The 23,939-nt window shown below is 32.4% G+C and overlaps 1 protein-coding gene across 7 annotated transcripts in view; it reads right to left on the reverse strand.

Annotated features, from left to right (window-relative positions):
* Positions 1-23,939, reverse strand: part of GRIK2 (glutamate ionotropic receptor kainate type subunit 2) — a 534,217-nt gene that overhangs the window by 118,964 nt on the left and 391,314 nt on the right. For all 7 annotated transcript variants that reach the window (XM_036414148.2, XM_036414147.2, XM_045572768.1 and 4 more), the window contains one exon: positions 10,208-10,431. In XM_036414148.2, coding sequence (XP_036270041.1) covers positions 10,208-10,431 — 224 coding nt within the window. The remainder of the gene's footprint in view (positions 1-10,207; positions 10,432-23,939) is intronic.

Raw genomic sequence — 23,939 nt, forward strand, 5'->3', positions numbered from 1 at the left:
CTGAATGGAATCAAAAGGCTTAATGAGATGATAACAGTGATCAGTTCTATTTATTTGTAATTTATTAATGATAAATTTAAGTTGAGATAAATTTTTAGTAAAACTATGATCTTAAGAAAAAATAAATATCACTATTAGCTATTAATGAACAACTAGATACCATAAATAATAAATATCTTCAAAATTTATGTATTCCTGCTGATTTCTATTTAAAATGTATATTTGATGTAAGAAATTAACTTCAACAATAGAGTGGCTTCAGATCCTTGTGACCTATTGCTCTCTTAAGAAATTTATTTTTTAAATAAATGTAAGTCATAATGCTATACTACAACCTACTTAAATTTCAAACTAGCTATGATTGGGTCTCTTATTATGAAATAAGTCTTTTTTATAATCATAGCTTGATCATTTCAAGATTTCCAGAGAAAAGCATTATTTTATTTGCCATAAAACTCAGACTTACTTTTACAAATGTAAAAAAAAAGCACACCAAGTATAATTCTATACTTAAAGCTGGAATTTACTTTTTAAATTATACAGTGACTTTTTATAGTCTCCAAAAACAGCTACGAATACTATGTGTTTTTTTTTAATAGCCAATTATCCAATCAAATTAAATTAAGAGTGGCTTTAAATTGGGAATATTAAGGAAAATAGCTCACATATTAACATTGCATAAGAAAACAGGTGTGTCCTATCAATGGTTTCTTACCAATGTACCTGTTTATTTGCAAGTGAAATACCAAGCATTAAAGAGGTAATTATTTTAAAATCAATATGAGCACAATTTACATTTGAAAGAATTCTCTCTTAGACTTACAGAGCAGAAGCAAGTGTTTAGCTTGCAACACACTTGCTAAGAGTTTTAAAAGCAGTAAGTCCAGTATAAAAAGGCTCATGGTAGACTGTCCTCAGATCAGTCAGGAGATCATGTGGTTGCTAATACTGAAAAAGGAAACAGACTATGCTTTTAAAAAAATGGACACTCAGTAAGTAAATAATTCAATCAACAAGATATTGAAGTTAGCATTTGAGGGTAGCATTTTGTTTTCTAGCATCACTAGACATTTAAATGGATTTAGCTAATATGCAAATATCTGGATTATACAAAAATAGCAAATCAGGTATCATAAACATGCAAATGATATTTTTATGCAATAATAAATTTTTGACTATAAATTAATTTTAATAAAAGTTTCACAAGGTTTAATGAGTTGTGAGCTTTCTTTTCTTCCAACTAAATACCCTTTAAAATTATACACTATTGAATCAGATATAATTACACACTATCGAGTAAAATACTTAAATATCAAGTGTATGCACTGCACATGCAGTTGAGTATCTAAAGCAACTGAAGTATGTTTGGAAAGCATTCACTATTTTTGTTTTCAACTCAAATATCTGAATTAAGAAATACAGATATGAATATTTTCAGACTTTTGGCAGATTTTAAAAATTAACTTTAATATTTTCCTTATTAAAACATTCAGAGGCCTAATTAAAAATTGCAGTAGTGAAGTGAAAATTTTGAAATCAACATTTCCCTGAATGTGAATCTTATTTTGCCATCTCCTTCTATAAGCAAAATTTGTCACTGTTTTCATTTCCAAAGCATATCTTCAGTCAGTCTAGTTAATTGCTAAACTTACATTGAAACACACCCCCAGCACCCCAGTTCTCAATGCCAATGATAGTAAGGGAAGCAGAGAAGCACTTACCTAGTTTTATTTTGTTAAAATAATATTCAGGTGCATATTCTGAACCAACTTAGATGGCAGTTGTAGCCCTATTCTGTTTATAATGTTCATCATGCCAGTAACATTCAAACCCTATAATTTCACCTTTGCTTCAAATATTGAGTCCATTATATTAATAGGAAAGTCTATTGTAAATTCATTTCACTTCATTTTATCATCTCAGGGGTAGTTAAATATTTTCAGAGCAAATGAAAATTTTAAATATTTTAAAGTAATTAATGTAGGGTTAAAGAATAGCAAGAAATTAAATTATATGCAGGAAGGGATGGGGTGGGAATTATTTTGTATAAATAAGGTATTGAAAATAAAATTATCTTTTAACCCAATGTATATTAGGCAAAACAGAAAGAATTACTATAGTCTTATACTAAAGATTGTTATACTAACAATATAGTTTTGTCATAAAATTGTTTATTTCTGGATTTTAAATGAAATTTTAATAATAGGTTTAAATTAGCATAATTCAAATAGAGATAAGTTCACATTTTAGTGTTGAAAATCACTGTAATAGTTTCTGTTATCATTTATTTTACTAACCCTATTTACATAGAATTTGGATGCTATCAAGCTTTTTCTACCCTAATATTATATTGAAATTCCTATTGTTATTTGAGAGAACAATGACATTTTTCCTAATAAAAGTTTATACACCCAACAGGATTGATATGAAAACAATTTAAATTGAATGATGTAATTATGTAATGAAATGTAAAAAATTATAGCAATTAAGGTATTGTGACATGCTCTAATGAATGAAGTTATACTGGTTGGTGACACTATAATCTCCTACTCATTAATTATTTGGATAGAGTGTGTTATTTTACATAGCATGAAGAAATAAAGTCATAAATTACCACTAAGAATCACATCCATATATTTTCATTTAATATTGATGATATTTCTCCACATCAGTGAATCATGAAAAAAATCAAAGCAATATAAATTATAGCATTTGAGTCTCCTAAAAAATTTCACAATGTACTTATAATATCTGCTGCCAGTAATTTTCAAGGGAGGAAAATTAGCATTGGCTTTATAAGGCAAATCTGCTATGTGTGGCTTGCTAAGTAACTCAGCAATTGAGAATATTTTTTAAACTCCCTTATTTGCAGATCTAAAGAGAAATGCATACTTTAGATGTATAGCTAACTTAGGTGAGTCTATTATCATCTGTTATTATATAATATATGGCTAACAGGTAGTATAAATAGTTAATAAAGATTTACTTTAAAAAAAAAAAAAAGAAAGGAAGCCGACAATTTTCCCCTAAAATCTTATAAGAAAAAAGTGGATTGTGAATTAAACATTATAGTAAAAAAGAAACAAGCTGATACAAGTTTCTTTCCTAAGTTTGTTTTCTGTTTTCTTCTAAATAGGTTTTATTTTCTTTAGAACCTTTCTCCCCTAATAAGTTAGAATTGTAAAAGTATAACAATAATAGCATCAAACAAAGCAAAATATCTCTAATCTCATTTGCCAGAGGTATGGGGGTGTTTGTGGGGGGGAGGAGGGGAGAGGGATAGGAAGTGAGGGGTGTATATTTATTTGTTCCTTATAACCACCCATAACCTTTTGTTGAGATGGATCTGGAGAGTATTGTGCTAATTGAAATAAGCTAGTCAGAGAAAGCCAAATACCATATGACTTCACTTACATGTGGAATCTATTGAACAAAATAAACTAATGAACAAAATAGGAACAGACTTGTAGCTGTTGGAGGGAAAAGGGGAGGGAATAAGAGAGCTGGGTGAAAAGGGTGAAGGGATTAAGATAACAAAACAAACAAACAAAAACAAATAAAAAAGCCTCATAGACAAACAACAATATGGTCATTAGCAGAGGGAAATGGGGTTGGGGAGCCTGGAGAGGATAAAGGAGGGATAAATGGTGATAAAAACAAACAAACATAGTGTTACTGAAAAAAGAAGCTAATCTCTCCATGATCCTCAAATATAACCCGGCTATTGTTGACAAGCAGTATGGATCAGTTTTCTTCCTCTTCTTACTCAGTGACTTGGACCCACCAGCCCAGTATAAGACTATAGGAAAACATCCATTTGAAAGAACTCCTACATCCAAGAATCTACAGCATAAAGTCAGCTTCATTTAAATAAAAATTTTACTAATTAAGGCATCATGCTTACCATCAAAAGAAAAAAAAAACCTGACCTATTTCTATACATTTCTCAAGACAACTTCCTTTTTGTGAGCAGCACACTCTATTGTTGTACAAAAAACACATAGAAATAAAACAAACAAACAAAACCCCTAGTGAACACTTATGTATTTCCTTGTTTTCTTCGTTGCACTGGCTTCTTGCACAGACTCCACAGATTTCGAGGTGTATGCTTATATAAAAAGCTTTTGCCTCACCTGAATAGACATTGTAAATTAAAACATTTCATAAAGAAACTGGTCACTTTTTTTTAAAGGACACTGACTTTCCTGGGGTAGTTTAGAAATTTGAAGACCTTTCCTAGGTGACTGACAACCACCCCAAAAGTCCAAGGGAGTCATTTTCCTGGCAGTTATAGAAAAACGGAAGTGCAGTTTTGTTTTCGTAATTAGCACAGACAAAACAAGCTAGGGAGATGGCTTCCGGCACACAATTCAGTGTTCTGCGGCTATGAGAGACATAGCTATGGAGATATTGCAAAATATGGGAGAATAAGCAGATCACTTGGTGAAAAATGCTTGGTTCTCAAAATCTTATTGGTTCTTAAGAATCACCTCAAATAATTTTTCCCCATATAGCAAAATAAATAAAGAAAGAAAGAAAGAAAGAAAGAAAGAAAAATTTTAAAGAAGGAAGAACTAAAAAAGGAAGTAAAACAAGTAATTCACAGTATTGTTTTTGTCATATTAGTTTTCAACCTTAATTAGAAATATATGAGACATATACTGTCAGAGTAGCTACTATATCACTTTTCCAAATAAAAAATTAATTACTTACAAAATTACTGTTTCTTATTAGGAAATATGTGTGTAAAATGTAATTACATGTTCCATAAAGGATTCCTTCAATATAGAGGTGCCATATTTTGGTAGCAAATATAATATAATAATCATTCAAGTTTTTAGCATTCTTGAGTTTCTTAATGTGAATCTATAGACTGTAACTTATTAAAATTAGTATCTGTGATTTACTGAGCTACTGTAATTTATTAAAATTAGTATTTGTGATTTACTGAGTTAGACATTGTAAGACTTTTAAATTTAAATAAATGATCATAGGGTGACTATAGTTCCCAGAAACTGATTGGTCAATATATTTGTTGAGTGGGTGAATCCATTTGTAATGACTAAACAGGCAGCTTTTTCGCATTTAGAAATCTGAAATAAATTTGGTGATGGAGGCAAGGAAAGACAGAGTTAAGTATTTTATCCACAGAATATGAAAAATAAAAATGGACTATCAAACTTCTGCTTTTGCCTCTAAGTTTGTCCTAATAATAAAATATATTTGTGAAAATAATTTGGAAAGAGGTGCATATTTTTAAAAGACACTCAAGTACAATTATCTTTAGAAGAATATGTCAAGAAGCATTTAGTTACAGATTATAGAAAAAAGCACTTTAATTTTAAGTTGCATTTTTTACTAATTTTCCTCAAATCTTTCAAATGTTTAATAAAATATAAAATTGATATGCAAAAAATAAGCGCATCTTCTTTTATGATAATTGAGATTCTCTTCTTTCCCCTATATATATAATTTCAGTTAAAATCTCAACTGCCTCAATTATTCCAATTCCATATTCACCAGACCTGAAAAGAAGTCACTGAACACCTTAGTTTCAATTAGTTTGGCTCTACTGATTACACCAGCTAAGAATTATGTTCTGCGTTAGTGACTCTTTGTCTCCTTTGTAATCACAGAAATTACTAAAAGTAGTAATAATACTTTTAGTAAATCATTCTACAATAGGTTTGCCAAATAACAATTGTGGAAGAAAACTCTTAAGGTAGAAGTAATCTTATCCTTTGCATAAACATTTTTCAAAGTGAATTTCTTTTTAATCAATGTTGACTTTTAGGTCCATAATTGAAATATTTGTTAATGTAGTCAACGTTAACAATCACTTTATATGTGTAAAAGGCATATTAGCAAAATAGTATGATTTAAAACAAATTTTCATTAAATTTCAGAGAAATGGTCAAATGGGAAGAGGCACAGCAGATAAGCTTCCCTGTGATTTAGTTAACAAAAAAACAAAAAAACAAAAAAACAAAAAAACAAAAAACAAAAACAAAAAAAAAGGCTAAAAAAATAAACGTAACATACATTTAAAATTACATATGGAAAGGTAAAACTGAAATGGTGTTACAGTAAAAGGTGGGCAAGTTGGTGACAAAGGCACACAACAAAATTGGCATGGCATTTCATTTCAGGGTGACAATTGTCTTTTTGACAGCAGATTAGTTTAACATTGAACATCCCACCAAAACAGTAATCCATTTCCAAGTGCATAATAATTCATTGTTGCCCTTCACCGTACATTAAATGTCACCCATCATTGTGACAGGAATATAAAAGCTATTGCACATTAGTCAGGAGCCAAGATCAAAGCTGTTAATGCAAGCACTTTGGACACGGTTTTCTGAATTTGGTTAAACCATCAAAAAAAAAAAAAAAAAAACTATGTTTAGAACATCTTTACTTCTGAGTGCCCAGAGAAATACAGAATACTTTTACAAGTGTAAGGACTCTCAGTAAGGCAATAATAGCCTCGTCAACTTGTGAGCACAGACCATGTTGGAGCCAAAACATATGTCAAAACTGTCCTGGTGTTCACAGTAATAGTAAAACCTCCAGCAGATTCTAAGGATAACTTCCTCTATGACCCAGTGCAGTTATAAATAGCATTCCAATGTTCTGAAAAAATGCAAAGCAAGTAAATGCAAAAGTACATAAGAAATTTGTATATTCTTTTTTTACTTAAAAAAACTAATCTTATGTATTTGACACATTAAATATTGGTTTAATGTGCTATTCTTCCTAAGAAGGCCAGGTTAGTCAATGTTGATTACCTTTTTCTTACTTTTTCCTATTTTGACCATATCCATTTGTTCATTTAATAATGTAAGAAATTTCTGTTAATGATATCTTTACTACAAAATTTAATATAGTATTATTTTTCTTTTCCAGAGTTTATTTGCTTTTTTTTTTAATTCCAACCTTAGAATAAAATATGCAATGTTCTCATATACTCATTGGATAATTATTAAGGTTACATCAATCCTGTTGGAGGGAAACTAGGGTACTATTATTCCCTTATTTTAAGAATGGTCCTTAGTTATTCAACTCCATATAACAAACTACCAAGAACCATAAACCAAGATTTACATGTATTTCAGAACAGTTCTGTTTGCCTTACGGACAATTATAGCTAAAATATTTTAAAAATTGCTAATATTATGGGAATTTAAATTGACTCACCATACAAATAGTTTCTATTGTATCAATAGCATCTGTTCTTTCTTAAAGAAAATATTTGAAGCAAGGTGAAAAATACCTCTCATTGTTAGTGTAAAGGGTGGTTTCCCTGACCAGTTTTTATACGATTAACTGACATTTTTATACTAATATACCTAGCTCAAAGAAAAAAGAGTAGAAAGAGGGAAGTGTTTAGGGGCAAATACAATAGCTACAAGCCCATAACGGGCAAGATTTCTTTCTAATCCTCTGCCAGCTAAGAGCTATTGCTAGGACACCTGGATAAGGCCATTCTATGTCTAGAACGCAGTATCCCAGGTTCATCTTTACTCCTAAACTTATTTAGCTTCTTCAGATAAGCATGCTGGTTATGTCATTATGCTATAATCAATAATGCACTGTTTGCAAGGGAACATAGATTATAAAACCATACCCAAGAAAAACAAATAAAACCATCTATCTTCAATACTGATTTAAAAATTTAGAGCATGTGTTAAGTATTTTTTAGGATTATCTTTTCCATATAAAATGATAATAGCGATGGGAAATTTTACAAAGTTATCAGTCACAATCAACTTTTAAATCCAAGTTTTAAAAACATAAATTCTAACAATTTGATCAGTTCTTAATTTATCATAAAATTAGTATTGTTAATACTGTGATATAGCAGATGATTCAATAAACCTAAAATCTGGCATTCTAATGATAACTAACAATTTGCAGAATTGTTATTTTTTTTATCATTTGTGCATTTCTCTCCACTGAAATATGATACAAGTAATTTTTAAATATTTAAATATATTTTAAATTTTATAATTTTAAATATATATATTTAAATATGGCATTCATAAAAATAGGTAAATTTTTACTTATTTAGGTAAATGTTTAGGTAAATATTTTATAAATTTCATTCAAGGCCAAGTTCTAAATTACCTTCTAAAAAGGTAATTAAGTTCTAAAATTTTAAATAGGAATTTTTTCTTTATTTGCACATCATGAACTTCTTCCATTGTAGCAAGAATTCAGTACCATGTCAGAATGGATTTTAATTATACAAATTCATTTGATTTGGAGGTTTAGTTTAGAATTTAAAAGGACTCTTAGAAATTTTCTTTTAATCTAAGATTTTACTACATTTACAAAAACTTGGCAATCTTCAAAGTATTTAATATTGAGAATTGAACAAAATATTCTGAGAAAAATCTATAGTTTATTTTTATTTATATATTATTTTACCAAATATGTCTAATATTATTTATTATTTAATATAGAATATATAACTATTTCTTATATAATAGAAACAGGTGTTACTTGCAGATTTTTTTCTATACTTTGTTTTTTTTTGTTTTTGTTTTTTTATACTTTGCAGTATTTATTTTTTTGTTGTCCTGTGGACAGGTTTTAGTGATCTTTAGCCATTGAAGAGTTTAAACTGAAATCCTTGAACTCATATGTATCCTGAATACATATGAAACAAGATAATTCATGTTAGTCACTATAAAAATGATATACTTTGACCAAAGATGCTTAAAAATGAGAAGGCTATTTTATTTTCAAAAGACATAGAAAAAACTAAAGCTCAAAGCTTAAGAATTTGATACTCTAATTTCTCCATTTCAGGAACTGAAAATTCAAATAAAATTGTTAACAATTTGTACTGTACAGCTATAGAAGTTATATGTATAAATGATTCCAATGCACATTTTCAGTCAAAGGTAAGTGATAATTGTCTGAAGGACTCAAGTATTCATAGTGAACCAATTAGGTGAAATATACATTTGTATAATATTTATCTGTAAATAAATAAAATATTTGTGTATAACTATAAAAAGAAATGTAAAAATATATAAGAATATTATGCTACTTCTATAACTAATTTTATTTTCTTTTTTATTGTGTAAACAAAATGTTTTTACTGCTGGAAAAATTGATATCGCTTCATTGTAAAATTAATAAGTTCAAAGAAAGATAAATATCCTTAGTGTTAACTTAATTGGCAGTACCTATTTAATGTTAACTTAAAAATACATATTTAGCTGAAACCGGTTTGGCTCAGTGGATAGAGTGTTGGCCTGCGGACCAAAAGGTCCAGGTTCGATTCTGGTCAAGGGTTGAGGGTGCATCCCCAGAAGGAGGTATGCAGGAGGCAGCTGATCGATGTTTCTCTCTCATTGATGTTTCTAACTATCTCTCTCCATTCCTTTCTGTAAAAAAAATAAATAAAATATGTATAAAAATACATATTTAATTTTAATGATAGAAGAAAGCACATTTATAGTTTTACATTATCAAACTTATCAACATGAAAGATCTGTAGTTGATTTCTAACTCATGTTGGATTTAGAGCTATTTTTCTGATATGCACTAAAATATAAAAATTCAACGTTTATAATGAATATGTGACTTTCAAGTTCATTTCAAGTTCATAATGTTCTGAGTCCTGAGGGATGGTTTTATGTTCTTAATGAAGACAAAAGAAAACTAAATCATATTGAAATTATCTAGTTGTTAAAAATGTGATAGTAAGGTAAGTACAAATGAGAAATTATTAAATTTCCACCTCCAAAATAACAATATAGAAGCAAAAGCCACCTCAACTAAGCTATATCGTGGATTGAAAAGACCAAAAAGCTTCCTTTTAAATTTTACCATTTTTTTATGAATGATTTAATAATTCAAATTAGTAAAACATACTAATATTTTGCTGTCTGATTCAAGAGAAATCTTCAGAATGAAGAAATTATTTTTATATCCTGGTAATTAGGACTTCTTTTAGATTTTGATGAAAAAGAGTAAACTCTACCACAATTATAGCTTATTGACACAACCAGCATTCTTTCTGCCCCAAAAGATATCCTAGAACATTTTAATAAGTTATATGACATTTTAAAGCTCATTATTCTTCAGCACCCCATTGGGAAGTAAAAAGAAAACTTATTGTGACTTTTGACAATTATTAGTTAGAAAAAAGAGGTAACAATTGCCAAAAAAATCACAAAAGCGAGCATGTTACCTGGCTATGACAAAGAGCACACAACTGACACCCAAGTAAGCCAGCAGAATATACATCCAGATATCAGGGGAGAGAGGATTCAGGAAGGAGAAGACGCCTGGGTTTGTACCGTTGGGCTTGCGGTACAAAATACTTATTCCAAGTGTCATAAAGGGCTTGGAAAAGTCGATGACCTTCTCTCGAACGTAGGTAATAGCCAGTGGAGCAACTGCAAGGTCAGCTTTCTGTAGAGAGAAACATAAAAAAGAAAAAGAAAAATTCTAAGTCACAAGAAAGAAGCCAGTAACCAAAGTAAAACAAAGACTTTACATTTGACAATTGTCTCAGTAAAGATTACATTAACATGTAAAACATTCCTCACTGCTTTCCTCTGCTACTCATTTCTACGTGCATCTGGATTAGCACACCAAGATTTATTGCAAGTATAAAGGGAAAGAAAAAAACTTTATGATGAAAATGCTGAAGAAACAATTGTACCTTCAGTACCGGAATTATTACACCACTAAAATATACTGACTTTAAATCTCAACTTCAAAAGTCATTTAATATCCTATATAACGTAATATGCAAATTGCCCCCTCCACTAGGAGTTTGACCAGGGGTGGGGCCAGCTGGCCAACAGCCATCGGCCCCTCCCTCGGGCCAGCCTATCTGATCAGACCCAATAAGGGTGGGCCGGTCTGACTCCACCCACGCACCAATTCATGTTCCTGGCCTCTAGTCAATTATAATTTTGCAAATATGTTGGTCAAATTCTAAAAGCTTATAATAATAGCTACCTAAAATCATTTAGCTGATAATAAACATCTTTTGTCTTAACAAGAAAAAGTGCAGTTGAAAGCATTTGGTCTTTAAATAGTTAACATTGTGAAATCATATTTTAATGTGATGTTGTTTACTGTCCCTGAGTTTTCTTTCTATCCCTCTAATTTGTTTTTATATTATTTAATGAAAATCCTTGCAGCCTTGCCTAAATCTAAATCGCATTAGGAAATGAGTTTTTCAATTTTCACGAAGTCTCTAATTTTCCACGGTAGCTTAAATATGTTAAATTACTAATGTTTTTCACTCATTATGTTATAACCATCTGTCAGGGATGAACTTAAGCTCTAATATATGAAAGAAATAATTAAAATATTTTAAAATAACAAAGGCATCTATTCCATCTATGATGAGAAATTATATTTCTACTTTCCATTTATTTTTGTAAACATACTGAGTTTTCAGACAATATAGAAATGCTCATGGTAGAGAGCTAAAGAAAGACATATCAAAGAATAAAAGTGGGCCTCTATTTTTTCCTTGGGTCAGAAATTGTTGGAGGAATTGTAGAAGGAACTTTCCTAAGTTTCTAGGTTTGTTAATACTGTTACTTTGGGTACATATTTGTGTGCATTCCTGAGTGTGTAGCAGAAAGAGGAACCACTCATATGCAATAAAAAGAATTGAGCTATCAAGCCATCAAAGACATGGGAGAACCTTAAATGCTATGTGACTAAGTGAAAGCTATCAGTCTGTAAAAGTTTTATAGAGAATGGTTCCAACTACATGACATTTTGGAAAAGGCCAAACCATGGAGAGTAAAAAGACCTGTGGTTGCCAAAGTTTCAAGACAACAGGGAAAGAATGAATAGAAGGAACATATAACATTTTTAGGGCAGTGAAACTATTCTGCTAAAACGCCAATGGTGGGCACATAACACTCTACCCATAAAACTGAGTATCACAAAGAATGGATTCTAACGTAAACTATAGATGTCAGCCAATAATAATGTATAAATGGTGGTCATCAAATGTAACAAAAGTACTACGCTAATCGAAGCAGTTAATAAGAGAAACTAGAGAGAGGAGGGTGGTAGGATGGGAGAAGGTACATGGAAATTCTATTATTGCACAATTTTTATGTAAACCTAAAACCTCTCTAAAGCATGTCTATTAATTTAAAAAAAACTACAATTGGTTGTTTTAACAACATCCCCAATCAGTGGGATTTAATGAGTTATGTGGATTAATTAATGAGAACTTAGTTGTCATTAGTAATAGCAAAACACATAAACTTATTAAACATTAATTGTTAAAAATAATCAGCCTCTAATTGCACATCAAACATGTTTTTTAAATCCATGTAAACAATCTTCAGGATTATCTTGCAGCAGAAAATATGAGTATTTACTTATACATAATAGCATTCTCCATAAATAAGATCTAACTTCTTTACAAGTCTACCAATAATATAATCATCTTGAAATCTAATCAAAATGTCATTATAATAAAGATGTTTATAATGATAGATGTGGTATTTTCTCATCAAAATTCATATTATTAAAGGCTGAGCAATGGAAGAAAAGAGCCTGATGGTAAAATGAAATGATTCAAGAAGTTTTTAATCTTTGTAGATACAGGTTATGACTTTATGAAAATGTAGTCAGTAATTGATTTTATTATTTTAAGGAATAAAGTAATGTTGTATTAGTAGAAGCTAGGGGTCAAAATTGTTTTAAAATCTATTTCAGCAAAAGAAACATAAATGTACGTAAATTGTTATGTCATATGACTAGTACAAAGAAAAGGGAAAGCTCACCTCTACCTGACTGAGTTAGCAAAGGATTTACCAAATCATTCTACCTATTTTACTAGTGGTGCAGCTTCAAGAAAGAGTCTGAGCTGACAAAGGTTTGAATTGGTAGGGTGGCAGCAGCAGGCAAAAGAAATATCAAAGTAGTAGTAGGCAGCATTAAATGTGGCCATTAGGGGTCAAGACTGAGTTATATTCTTTGACCAAATCACTTCCATTAATCTTCAAAGCAGCTCTGCCAGATTTGTAATGTGACTTCCTTTTTCTAGGTGAAAAAGCAGTGGTGAGAGTTTTAAAAAGCATGGCGCCCAGACAGCATTGCTTAGTGGTCACTATTGGATTTTAGTCAGGACACATGCCAGGGTTGCAGGCTCAATCCCCATTGTGGGGGTCATTTGAGAGGCGGCTGATATTCTATCATCATTGATGTTTCTCTCTCTCCATCTCCCTTCCTCTAGCAGAAAATCAATACAAATATATTTTAAAATGTATTGATCCAAAGATGACTTAAGTATACTCATTTCCCACTATTTTTTTTGTATATTCATTCAAATGCATCATAACCATTTGTTCTGCTACACTACTTCTGTGTTTCCCAGCCCCAAATAATCTTTCCTTTTTGTCACTATACAAATTCTATGAGACACATCTCTGTGGTTTTTTTTTTTTTTCTTGTGAACCTTTCCTGAACATTCTATAAATATTAATTTCTTCTAAATGTATTTTATTGCCTTTGTAAACTTAAACATGTAACTGAACCTGTTAACAATACTTTATGTTATTGCTGATTTGTTTTCACATTTAACTCAACTAATATGATCTGAAAGGTTTGAATGTATATATCGTTGTAATTGTCTTGTTTCTGTTTCTATAAGAGTGTAATCTCTTTGACACCTACAGGCATTCCCTTCAATCAAAGCACAGAGCTCTGAACTAAAGGGAATGGCAAAGTATTTCTCCCTGGAAATTTCACAAAGATGTCAAGGAAGTAACTACATTATTAATTTAATAAGTATTGATGTAATATTCTATCATTATATGTGAAACTCTTCCAAATTGTCTTATGCAGGCCTATGATCATAACCATTTTAACATCCTTTAGGCCCTAGACAAAATCTGACACTTAGGAACTGCTTAGTAAATATTTGCTGAATACAGTTTCCATTTAATTTACTAAAATTTTCTAAGAGAATCACTCAGATAATTTTTACATTAAACTCTTTTTCTGACCTTACTCTAGAAGTAAGATTTATTGGCGCAGTAATACAATTTCTAGTGAACTAACTGTCTAGGGAAAACAAAATAATTCTTTTTATGGAGTTAGATAGCTAATGGCAATCATTTGATTAAAGTCTCATTGAAAAATGATAACTTTACATTTTGATCTGTTATTCAATTCTCTAATACAAAAATAGATAAAAGCATATCTTAATGAATAGCACAGTAACTCCAAATTTGATCATATTGAGAACATTTATGAAGTCCTAATAATCAGAGAACATAATAACATTATTTTTGATCTGGTCCAGGAAACCACTCATGTATCCTTCTGTAAGTTCTTATAATTTAACAAAAACCCAGTTCTATGTATTGTTTTCTTTCCTATTATGTTTTGAAATCCTTAAGTGGGTAAAATAATTAAGGTAGAAACTGCATATGGATAAATTGGAAATATTTTAACTCAAGATATTTAACCAGGTTAATTATACATATTAATATCACTTGTATGTGAGATCACACCTTCCTAAACTCTTTGCAATATATAATGTGAACAAATGCTTTGCCTCTGTGTGCACTTTTAGGAAACATAGTTCACTCTTTGTACGTATGGCAAACAATCTCTAGCACTATCTACCTAGTCACATCTTTATACCTCCTGGACTCTTAACAAGACCTCCTAAATGGTTTGCTTTCATTCTTGTCCAACTAGAGTCTGTTCTTCGGGCCAGCTCACTCCCAAATGCCCTCCCCCGCAGGCTCGGTCGCCCCCAACTACCCTCCTCTGCCAGCCCAATCGCTCACAACTGCCCTTCCCTGCCTGCCTGATTGCCCACAACTGCCCTCCCCTGTCACGACCTGCCTCCTTCGTTGGACCCACCTCCTCCACTCAAGGTGGTGGAGACAGCGAGACAGGCTTCCTCCATGCCACACAGAACTGCAGGACCCTCAGGCCTCACCAGGAAGCAACCACTGGGCCCCGCCTCCACAGTGCACATGGCCATCTTGTGGTGGCCCTCTTGTGATAACGTCATGTGTGAGGGCACAAGGGCCACCTAGGCTTTCATTAGTATATGTATAGTGATCCTTATATTTAAACCTACATGAAAAATAAGGAAATATACACAATACTATTCAAACTTTAAAATATGTATTTATCAAGCATGTACTTTAGAAGAGATACATGATAGATGGCTTCTTTGAAACAAATTTATATGCAAAGATTCAAAATAAAAATTAGAAGAAATTTAAAATATTACTTAAAAAGTCAGATTATTTATTGAAACCATGAAACTTTCACAGACTTTCTTGTTACTGATTTAAGCTGTTATTTCTTCAATATATTTTCTGCTAAGCCTTTTTTCATTTCTCCATTTAAATGCTATGGGCACACAACCAGTGGACCAAGAAACAATTACTAGCACTATGATGAATGACTATGAACTATTGTACAAGAAACCTTCTTAATGGAATTGTGAACTTATAATTCTGATCTGATATATCATTCTTCAAAGGATAATGGATTAAGCACATTGCATTTCCAGGATCTATTTTAAAATAATAGATGAATTATAACAGTTATAAATAATCAATGATATAAATTATTATTATGATCAGTTTATTTAAAAACAGAAGATTAGCTAACAGAGAATAATTTTAAAATTGAGTTCAGAACAATATTATTTAGAACATTCCTCACTATAACAAAATTTTCTTGTCAAAGTATTAACAAAGTTTAACTATGCCCTAGGCCTAAGGCAAAGTATAGGACACAGGCATTTAAATTAATTCTCTAACAAAAATATTTTGTAACATGTTTTCTCTGATTCCTATAACTAATAAAATTCCCTGAATCTGCACTTTTCTATTAAGTTTTATAAAGGTTTAAATACAACTACTCAATCTTTGTTTAGAAAAAATTAAGGTCTGAGGGAGAATATGTAAAATGTCCCCTCCTATTTAAAGTCATTCATTTACTTATTCATTTATCATTGCACAATTCACCAATTTATTAAACAAACATTTATTCCTGAATGATTGCTCTCTAATAAGGGCTGTTCTAGATGCTCATAACACTACAACGATAAAATGAAGGGACAGACACTAAGCATGAAAAAAAAAATAGAAGATGCGATTTCTGGTAGTAAGGTGTGTTATGAAGGACAATAAAGCATGGTAAGAGAATCAGAATGTGACTAAGGGAGAAAAGGAGGCCACTATTTTTTAATAAGATGGAGAAAGACGACCTCTCCAAGGTCCTGGCACTGAGTTGAGACTTCTAAGGTCAGAGGGAAGGCCCTGTGAGGTCTGAACAGAACAGTCTTGGCAGAGGGCCTTGTGAGCTACAAAGGTTCTGCGTGTGAATGAGCTGAGTATGCGAGGGGTGCAGCACACATGCCTAATCCTCCCATCACCTCCCAGTTTCATCATCCTATTGATCTTCTCCAGAAAAATCTCACCGAAGTATGAAACTCTACATGAAAGCATACTCCAATCTTAAACAAAAGATGACAGATTTAGAAGAGAAACTTTGTATTATTGCACCTCTCATTTCAGTCTCAGTATATTTTCACACAACAATGAAATAGCATTGTTATTTATTCTTTATCTTTACCCTATAAGTGCGATCTCTTTAAATTAATTTGTTAAAATTCAACTGCAAGAAAATTAATTGTGCCTTAGAATTTGGTAAAATATTACAACCCGTTAAATATTTAAGATAAATAATATTTCCATGATCTGATAACTTAGCATTATATAAATAACTAGAGGCCCGGTGCACATAATCTGTGCACAGGGAAGGGGGGTTCCCCTCAGCCCATCCTGCACCTTCTCCAATCTGGGACATCCCTCTCACAATCCAAGACTATTGGCTCCTAACTGCTCACCTGCCTGCCTGCCTGCCTGATGACACCTAACTGACCCCCTGCAGGCCTGGTCACCTCCAACTGCCCCCCTGCTGGCCTGGTCACCTCCAACTGCTCCCCTGCTGGCCTGGCTGCCACCAAATGCCCGCCCCCCCTGCTGGCCTGGTTGCCCCTCAATGTCCCCTTCTGCCAGCCTGGTTGCCCCTTACTGAGCCCCCTGCCATCCTGGTCACCCCACGCAGCCTGCTGTTCAGTCGTTTGGTCATCCCTCACTAATTCCCCTGCCGGCCTTGTCGTCCCATGCAGTCTGCTCTTTGGTTGTTACTGTGAGGGTGTACTGACAAAGTACTTATCACCCTTTTATTAGTATAGATAATAGAAAGAAAAGAAAATGAACGGAAGAAACTGTGCACAGTATTTCTGAATCTGTACATGACCATACTCCTATATTGCCTATCTGACCATCAGTGCCTACAAAGATCTTCTCTTAACAAGAACAAAGTCACTGCATCCTGGCAATGTCATTGAGAAATAGCAATTTCATCTTAGCATATTTGAATAATTCAAGTATAATAACTGAGTTGAGGTCACTTCTATACTTGGTTATTAAAAATTGAGTCTATAGTATTTCTTTATTTGATTTTAATAATATATCACCATATATTTAAGAATACTTGAATAACTCACAGGTGAATCTGAATATAAATGTTAAAAAACAAAGATGAAAACAGCAAAGAAAATTTTTCTAATACTAAATGCAACTGTTGTGATAGTTTTTGATAGTAGAAAACTGGATGCAATAATAAAGGGTCTTCAAGATAAAAGTTATCCTGAAAAGCAGCCAAATTTTAGCTGCTTTCATACGAATTCCAGATAGAACCTTTGATATCCAATATAAACACCAGTAACATACTGGAGAAAATACTGCTATATTTCAAGGCTACCAATTCTTACCTTTTTTTAAATATAAATTTAGGCAGTTTTACAGGATTAAGAGAAAGCGATAATCAATCCATTTATCTTCCTATAAATGTAAAAATAAAAAAATTGCAACAAATACTATATTATAAAAATATTCTATGCCCATGATACTTTTCTTTCACTAGTTTAAAAAAAGTTACATAAATAGTAAAATAAAATAACCTTGCATTTTCTCAACTATGAAATAATATGATAGGACCTATCAATCCATATTTACTGGTAGACTAAGCAGTGTGGAGATGCAAAGACATTTAAATGTAATCCCTCCCAAAGCTTATATAAAATTCCCTATAGCAATAAATACCCATAAGAATACAATGAATTGTATGAGGAAGAGATCAATGGAATGGGTTAGGAGAAAATTCATGGAATACTTGAGAATTAAACTATGAGTAAGAAAGACCAATATAGCAGCTAATAAGCATAGATTCTAGTGACTCAGACTTTCCAATCAGCAGTCACAATTTGTTTCCATAGAAGGGTATATAACTTTTACCTGATCAATTCACTATTTGGACAGTGGACCTCAATACCACTTCTTGCTGCTTAGCTTCTAAACATTCATTAACAGGATAATGAGTCCCTACTCTGCCCCCCTGTCCACCATTTGGGTAAGAGCATTCACTACCAGAGTCCAAGGATTGGTTTTATATATTCAAACCTATATCATTTAGCTCTTGGTCTCAATCTTCCAGAATTCTATGTCTCTGTCTATATCCCATTCTCATTGCCAGCTGAATTTCACATGGAGCACTTTTAACTCATGCATAATTCTAGGTCAGCACACACTACTTTTGAATCAGGAGCCTCAAGGCTCATAGTTTTTGTCAGGCTTATTCTATGTTTTTAGAATGGATTTTGTTAAGGGTATTCATTAAAGAAGAGTCTGTCAAGTTTGAAGTTACTACAGTATCTGACAAGAAATAAGACAGTATTATTTCTAATTATAATATAAACTCCTCCTCCTAGTAGTTAAAAGTCAGAATACATAAAGGTAACAAATAGAACTGGGAAGTGGTGACCTAAGACAAGCACCTGAAAAATGAGGAGAATGGTAATGGGAAACAGTGAAAGAGTGCTCCTAGGACAGAGTAGTGAGTTGAGAAAATAGCCCCTTAAGATCCTGTAAGATGCCGAAATCGGTTTGGCTCAATAGATAGAGCATTAGCCTGTGGACTCAAGAGTACCGGGTTTGATTCTGGTCAAGGGCATGTACCTTAGTTGTGGGCACATCCCAAGTGGGGGTGTGTGCAGAAGGCAGCTGATCAATGTTCTTCTCTCATCGATGTTTCTAACTTTCTATCCCTCTTCCTTCCCCTCTGTAAAAAAATCAATAAAATGTTTTTAAAAAATCCTGTAAGATAAAGCCTGACAAATATCTACTGTATTTTATAAGTCAAACAAATCAATAAGATCAGATTCTTTTAAAAATATATTTTATTGATTTTTCACAGAGAGGAAGGGAGAGAGTTAGAAACATCGATGAGAGAGAAACATTGACCAGCTGCCTCCTGCACACCCCCTGCTGGGGATGGGCCTGCAACCAAAGTACATGCCCTAGACCAGTATCGAACCTGGGACCCTTCAGTCCATAGGCACACACTCTATCCCTGAGCCAAACTGTTTAGGGCAATAAGAGCAATTCTTGATGACATGTTAGTTTAAAATTTATCATGGAAAATATGTGAGCCAATGGTATACCTAGTGCAGCCAATTGGGTAAACAAGTTTGCCTCAGAGGAATTGAAAACTGTGGTTAGAGGTTGAAAATATTTTTTTAATTGATAAATCATAATTTTTAAAAATACAAATGGAAAAGGATCAGGAGACCAAAGCTTTAATGTCTGAAGCAGAGAAAAAGACAGTTGTCTAAAAATTTCTGAATAGATAATTGGAATGGAAAAGAATATCTGTAAGCAGGAGAAGTGCCAATTTCTCCATTAAACTTAGAAGAGAAGGTGAAAGAACAGGTGCCAATGAAGCAGTGCTGGTCAAATTGATAGTGGAAAATTGAGGTAGGACATTCTCCTTTAGGGATTGCTACTTCTCTTGGAAGCAGAACAGGTTTCCAAGATAAGAAGCAAGTTAGACTTTAAGACTTGAGAAGTAGAAACAAACATTTGAAAACAGGGTTGCAGAATATAAGGGAGTGTAATGACTAGAGTTTCTAGCAGCTACGGAAAGGTTGGCAGCTTATTATCAGTTTATAGCGGTTCCACTTATCACAACTGCTGGGTTTTCTCCATCTGAATTTATTCTTCTAAGTCAGATACAGTGAAGACAATACTAATATTAATACATTTTGAGGAGGGAAAAAGCTATAAAAAAACAGAAGAAAATAAATTTGGTATCAGAAGAGTGTGGCTGTAGTAATAAATCCATAGACAGGAAGCTGAATATGGAGAAATATGAAGAAAGGAGACAATTAATATAAAGAAACAAATCATTAAACAACTTGTGGGTTTCAGAGGGCCAAAACCAAGTGTATTTGGAGGGGGGGAAAGAAACATGAAGGAAAAGAGTTGCATTTCTGAATTGATCTAAGAGTTAGTGTACTTTGGGTCATGATAATGATTATGATGTCATTATAGTCATATATAAATACTATGGGGCTGAGAGGTCCCCTGAGTGAATGATGCAAGAAGGTTAAAGTCCTTAGTGATGGCTCCATCTTCTATAAGGAAAGAGAACTTAGGAGGACAGAAGAATGGTCTCTCCCCTTGAAGTTTCAACAATTTGAACAGCTATAATTCAACAAAGGATTACCTTCTCAATGCACAAACAAGCCTGAAAGATAAACACACTGAAACATCTAAAGGTAGACAAGTGAGAGCAAATTGGGGAGGCGACAGGGAGAAGAGCTCAAAGGAGCCGCAGATGCAGCCAGGCAATCCGGAGTTCACTGCAGGGCTTGGCCCAGAGTGGGGAAAGAGCAAAGAGATTTAGTGAGCACAAAAGCCAAGTAGCCAAAGCAATTCTGAGGAGGGATAAAATAAGAATGAAGCCAGAGGTATCACACTATCTGACATCAAATTATACTATAGAACTATGATCATCAAAACAGCATGGTATTGGCAGAAAAAGAGGCACACAAACCATTGAAACAGAATTGAAAGCCCAGAAAAAAAACAACACATTTATAATTTTTGACAAAGGAACTAAAAGCATACACTGAAGAAAAGAACACTTCTTCAATAAGTGGTGCTGTGAAAATTGGAAAGAATAAAATTAGACTACATTTTGCCTTCATGTACAAAAAGTAATTCAAAATGGGTCAAAAACCTAAATATATTATCTGAAACAATAAATTACATAGAAGAAAAAAAAGGTACTAAACATGTGTACCTTTGTTTTAGAATTTGACCCCAAAAGCAATGGAAGTAAAGGCAAAAATAGGACTATTTAAACTAAAAAAGCTTCTGCGCAGTGAAAGAAACCGCCAACAAAACAAAAAGAAACCAAGCTAATGGGAGAAGAGATTTTCAAACACATATGACAAGGGTTAATATCCAAGCTATATAAAGAACTCATACAACTCAACAGCCAACAAACACACAATCCAATAAAAAAAAAATGTTCAGAGGATCTGAACAGACACTTTTCTAAAGAAGACATACACATGGCTAACAGATATATGAAAAGATGCTGAAATTCACTAGATATTAGGAAAATGCAAATCAAAACTATGAGATACCATTTCATACCTGTTAGAATGGCTATTGTCAACACATAAGTAATTGTAACAAGTGTGGAGCTGTTGTAGGGAAAATGGAACCCTCATTCCATGCTGGTAGAAATGCAAACTGGTATATCCACTAAGGAAAACAGTACGGAGGTTCCTCAAAAATTTAAGAATATAGTTACCATATCAGCCATAAACCCCTATTCTGGTTATCTACCTGGAAATTTTGAAAACATTTATTCAGAAAAATATATGCATCTGTATGTCCATTAAACACGAGGCATTGTCCTTGACAATACAGACTCATAGTTTATTCAGATACTTTTATTCTTTTAAAAACTGTTTTTAATATAATCTATAACATATGTATACTGTTTATATATATTCATAAACATACATACACAGTGCATACTGTATGCATATGTAAATATAGTAAAAATGTGTGTGTACTTATAATGTTGTACCAATTGCTTTAAAAGTTTTCAGTTTATATATATATTTTTAAATTCTTTAATTTGAAAGTATTACATATGTCTCCTTCCCTTCCCCAATGACCTCTCCCTGCCCACTCCCTCACCCAGCATAGGCCCTCACCCCCCTACTATCTGTATCCATTGGTTATGCTTATAGCATGCACACAAGTCTTTGGGTTGAGAGCACCATGATTTATGTAGAGACAGTATGACACTCTTAGAGCATATCAAAAACAGTTATTATTTATATAATATTACATATTCTAATTAGAACATCCAACATCAGCTGAATAACAAATCATAAAAGATAATTTATATTAAAAAATGAATGGGAATGAATCTACGCTAGCACATACATAGAGGTAAACATCATTTACTTGGGGTCTTGGAGTAACATAAAAGCACTGACTGGAAACAAGATACATCATAATTCAAAAAATTCTTTACACAATGACAGACTGATTTGAGAACAGAAAGACACTGGTTGTTTTGTTACTCAGGTTATTCCTGGCCGTTATCCAGGGATTACAACCACACAACCTTACAAACAGCATAAAAATTGACTGTTTGAACAAAGGGGCTCTGCAGGATAATGAGTAGTGCACAGTATTTCTCACTGCGCATTGATGAGCTCCTTTTGAACTTTGCCAAGATTTAAACAATGCTGACAGGGCCCTGGCTCTGGCAGGAAATGTAGGCCTTGAACAGTGCTGCAGGAATGAGGGCTTTGGTTGTTTGTTTGCTTGTTTTTGTTAGAAACCACATTTTAATCAGTTAGACTCCTTATTGGTTCTAATTAGTTCTGCAGACTTAAAGAACAGAAATATTTCAGACAGAAATATTTGCCAGAACAGTCTTCTTAAAAAAGAAGGATCTAGAGTTGCTCTTATATTAATCATTAAAGGTTAAAGTTTTAAATTCCAAGGTAGAAAAAGCTTCTGCAAACTTTTTAATAGTATCATGAGTAGGGGAAATATATAGGTCCGATCACATGAAATGCTTGATATTTCATTTTAATCAACAACAAAAAATGACAATTTTCTCTTTCAATCTAATATTATTACTTACCGATGTTGTATAAAATAACATCCTTCAGGTAAAACCATGTGCTGAAATTAAACTAACTAAAACACTAGAAACAGTATATTGGAAAACCATCTGTCATTTTCTTATAATTAAAGCTTCATGACTTCCTTGACTGTTTTCATCTCAGAGAGGATTATACATTCCTCAGATTCCCCTAAATATCTTAGAAATAACTATATTATTTTATTACCTGAAGTACATTAAAATTATTTAACTATCTATTTTACCTGGGATTCATATTTATGATTATATCTTTAGTGTATACAATTGTGACAGGCACAAAAATGCTGAATTAATAATACTGAATTATACTTACATTTAGGGATATCATAAAGAATATCCTATTTTAGCAATTGTACAATTTCCATTATTCCAATTTACTTTGAAAAACAACTCTCCATAAGTTCAGGTAATAGAATAATCCAGTCTTGGTTAACAAAGAAATATTTGTTCTCTAGTGAAAATTAATGCTATGGTTTCCTTTTTAAATTAAGTTTTTTAGGACTTTCCCTTGTTATGTTTCTGTTTTAATTTGTGTTATGTTCTAAAGAAAAAGTCACCTTTAAAAAAGCACAGGTACTTCTTTAACCTGTATAATTTATGTTGATTCTGATGCAAATCGGTGCTTTTCTGGTAATAATAAAAGTAAATCAGTCTTTACTCTCTACTAACATAGCTGTCCCATATACAACAGCTAAACAGCTCACTGCTTCAGTAGTGTCACTGTAAATCCACTGTCTGAATCAAATGCAAACTTTCTTTTTAATCATAGAGAGATGAAAAGAGAGAGAGAGAAATAGCAATGTGAGAGAGAAAAATCCATTGGCTGCCTCCCCTACAGGCCCCAACTG

Source organism: Pipistrellus kuhlii, unplaced genomic scaffold (genome assembly GCF_014108245.1).
Source record: "Pipistrellus kuhlii isolate mPipKuh1 unplaced genomic scaffold, mPipKuh1.p scaffold_m20_p_5, whole genome shotgun sequence".
NCBI classification, from domain to species: domain Eukaryota; kingdom Metazoa; phylum Chordata; class Mammalia; order Chiroptera; family Vespertilionidae; genus Pipistrellus; species Pipistrellus kuhlii.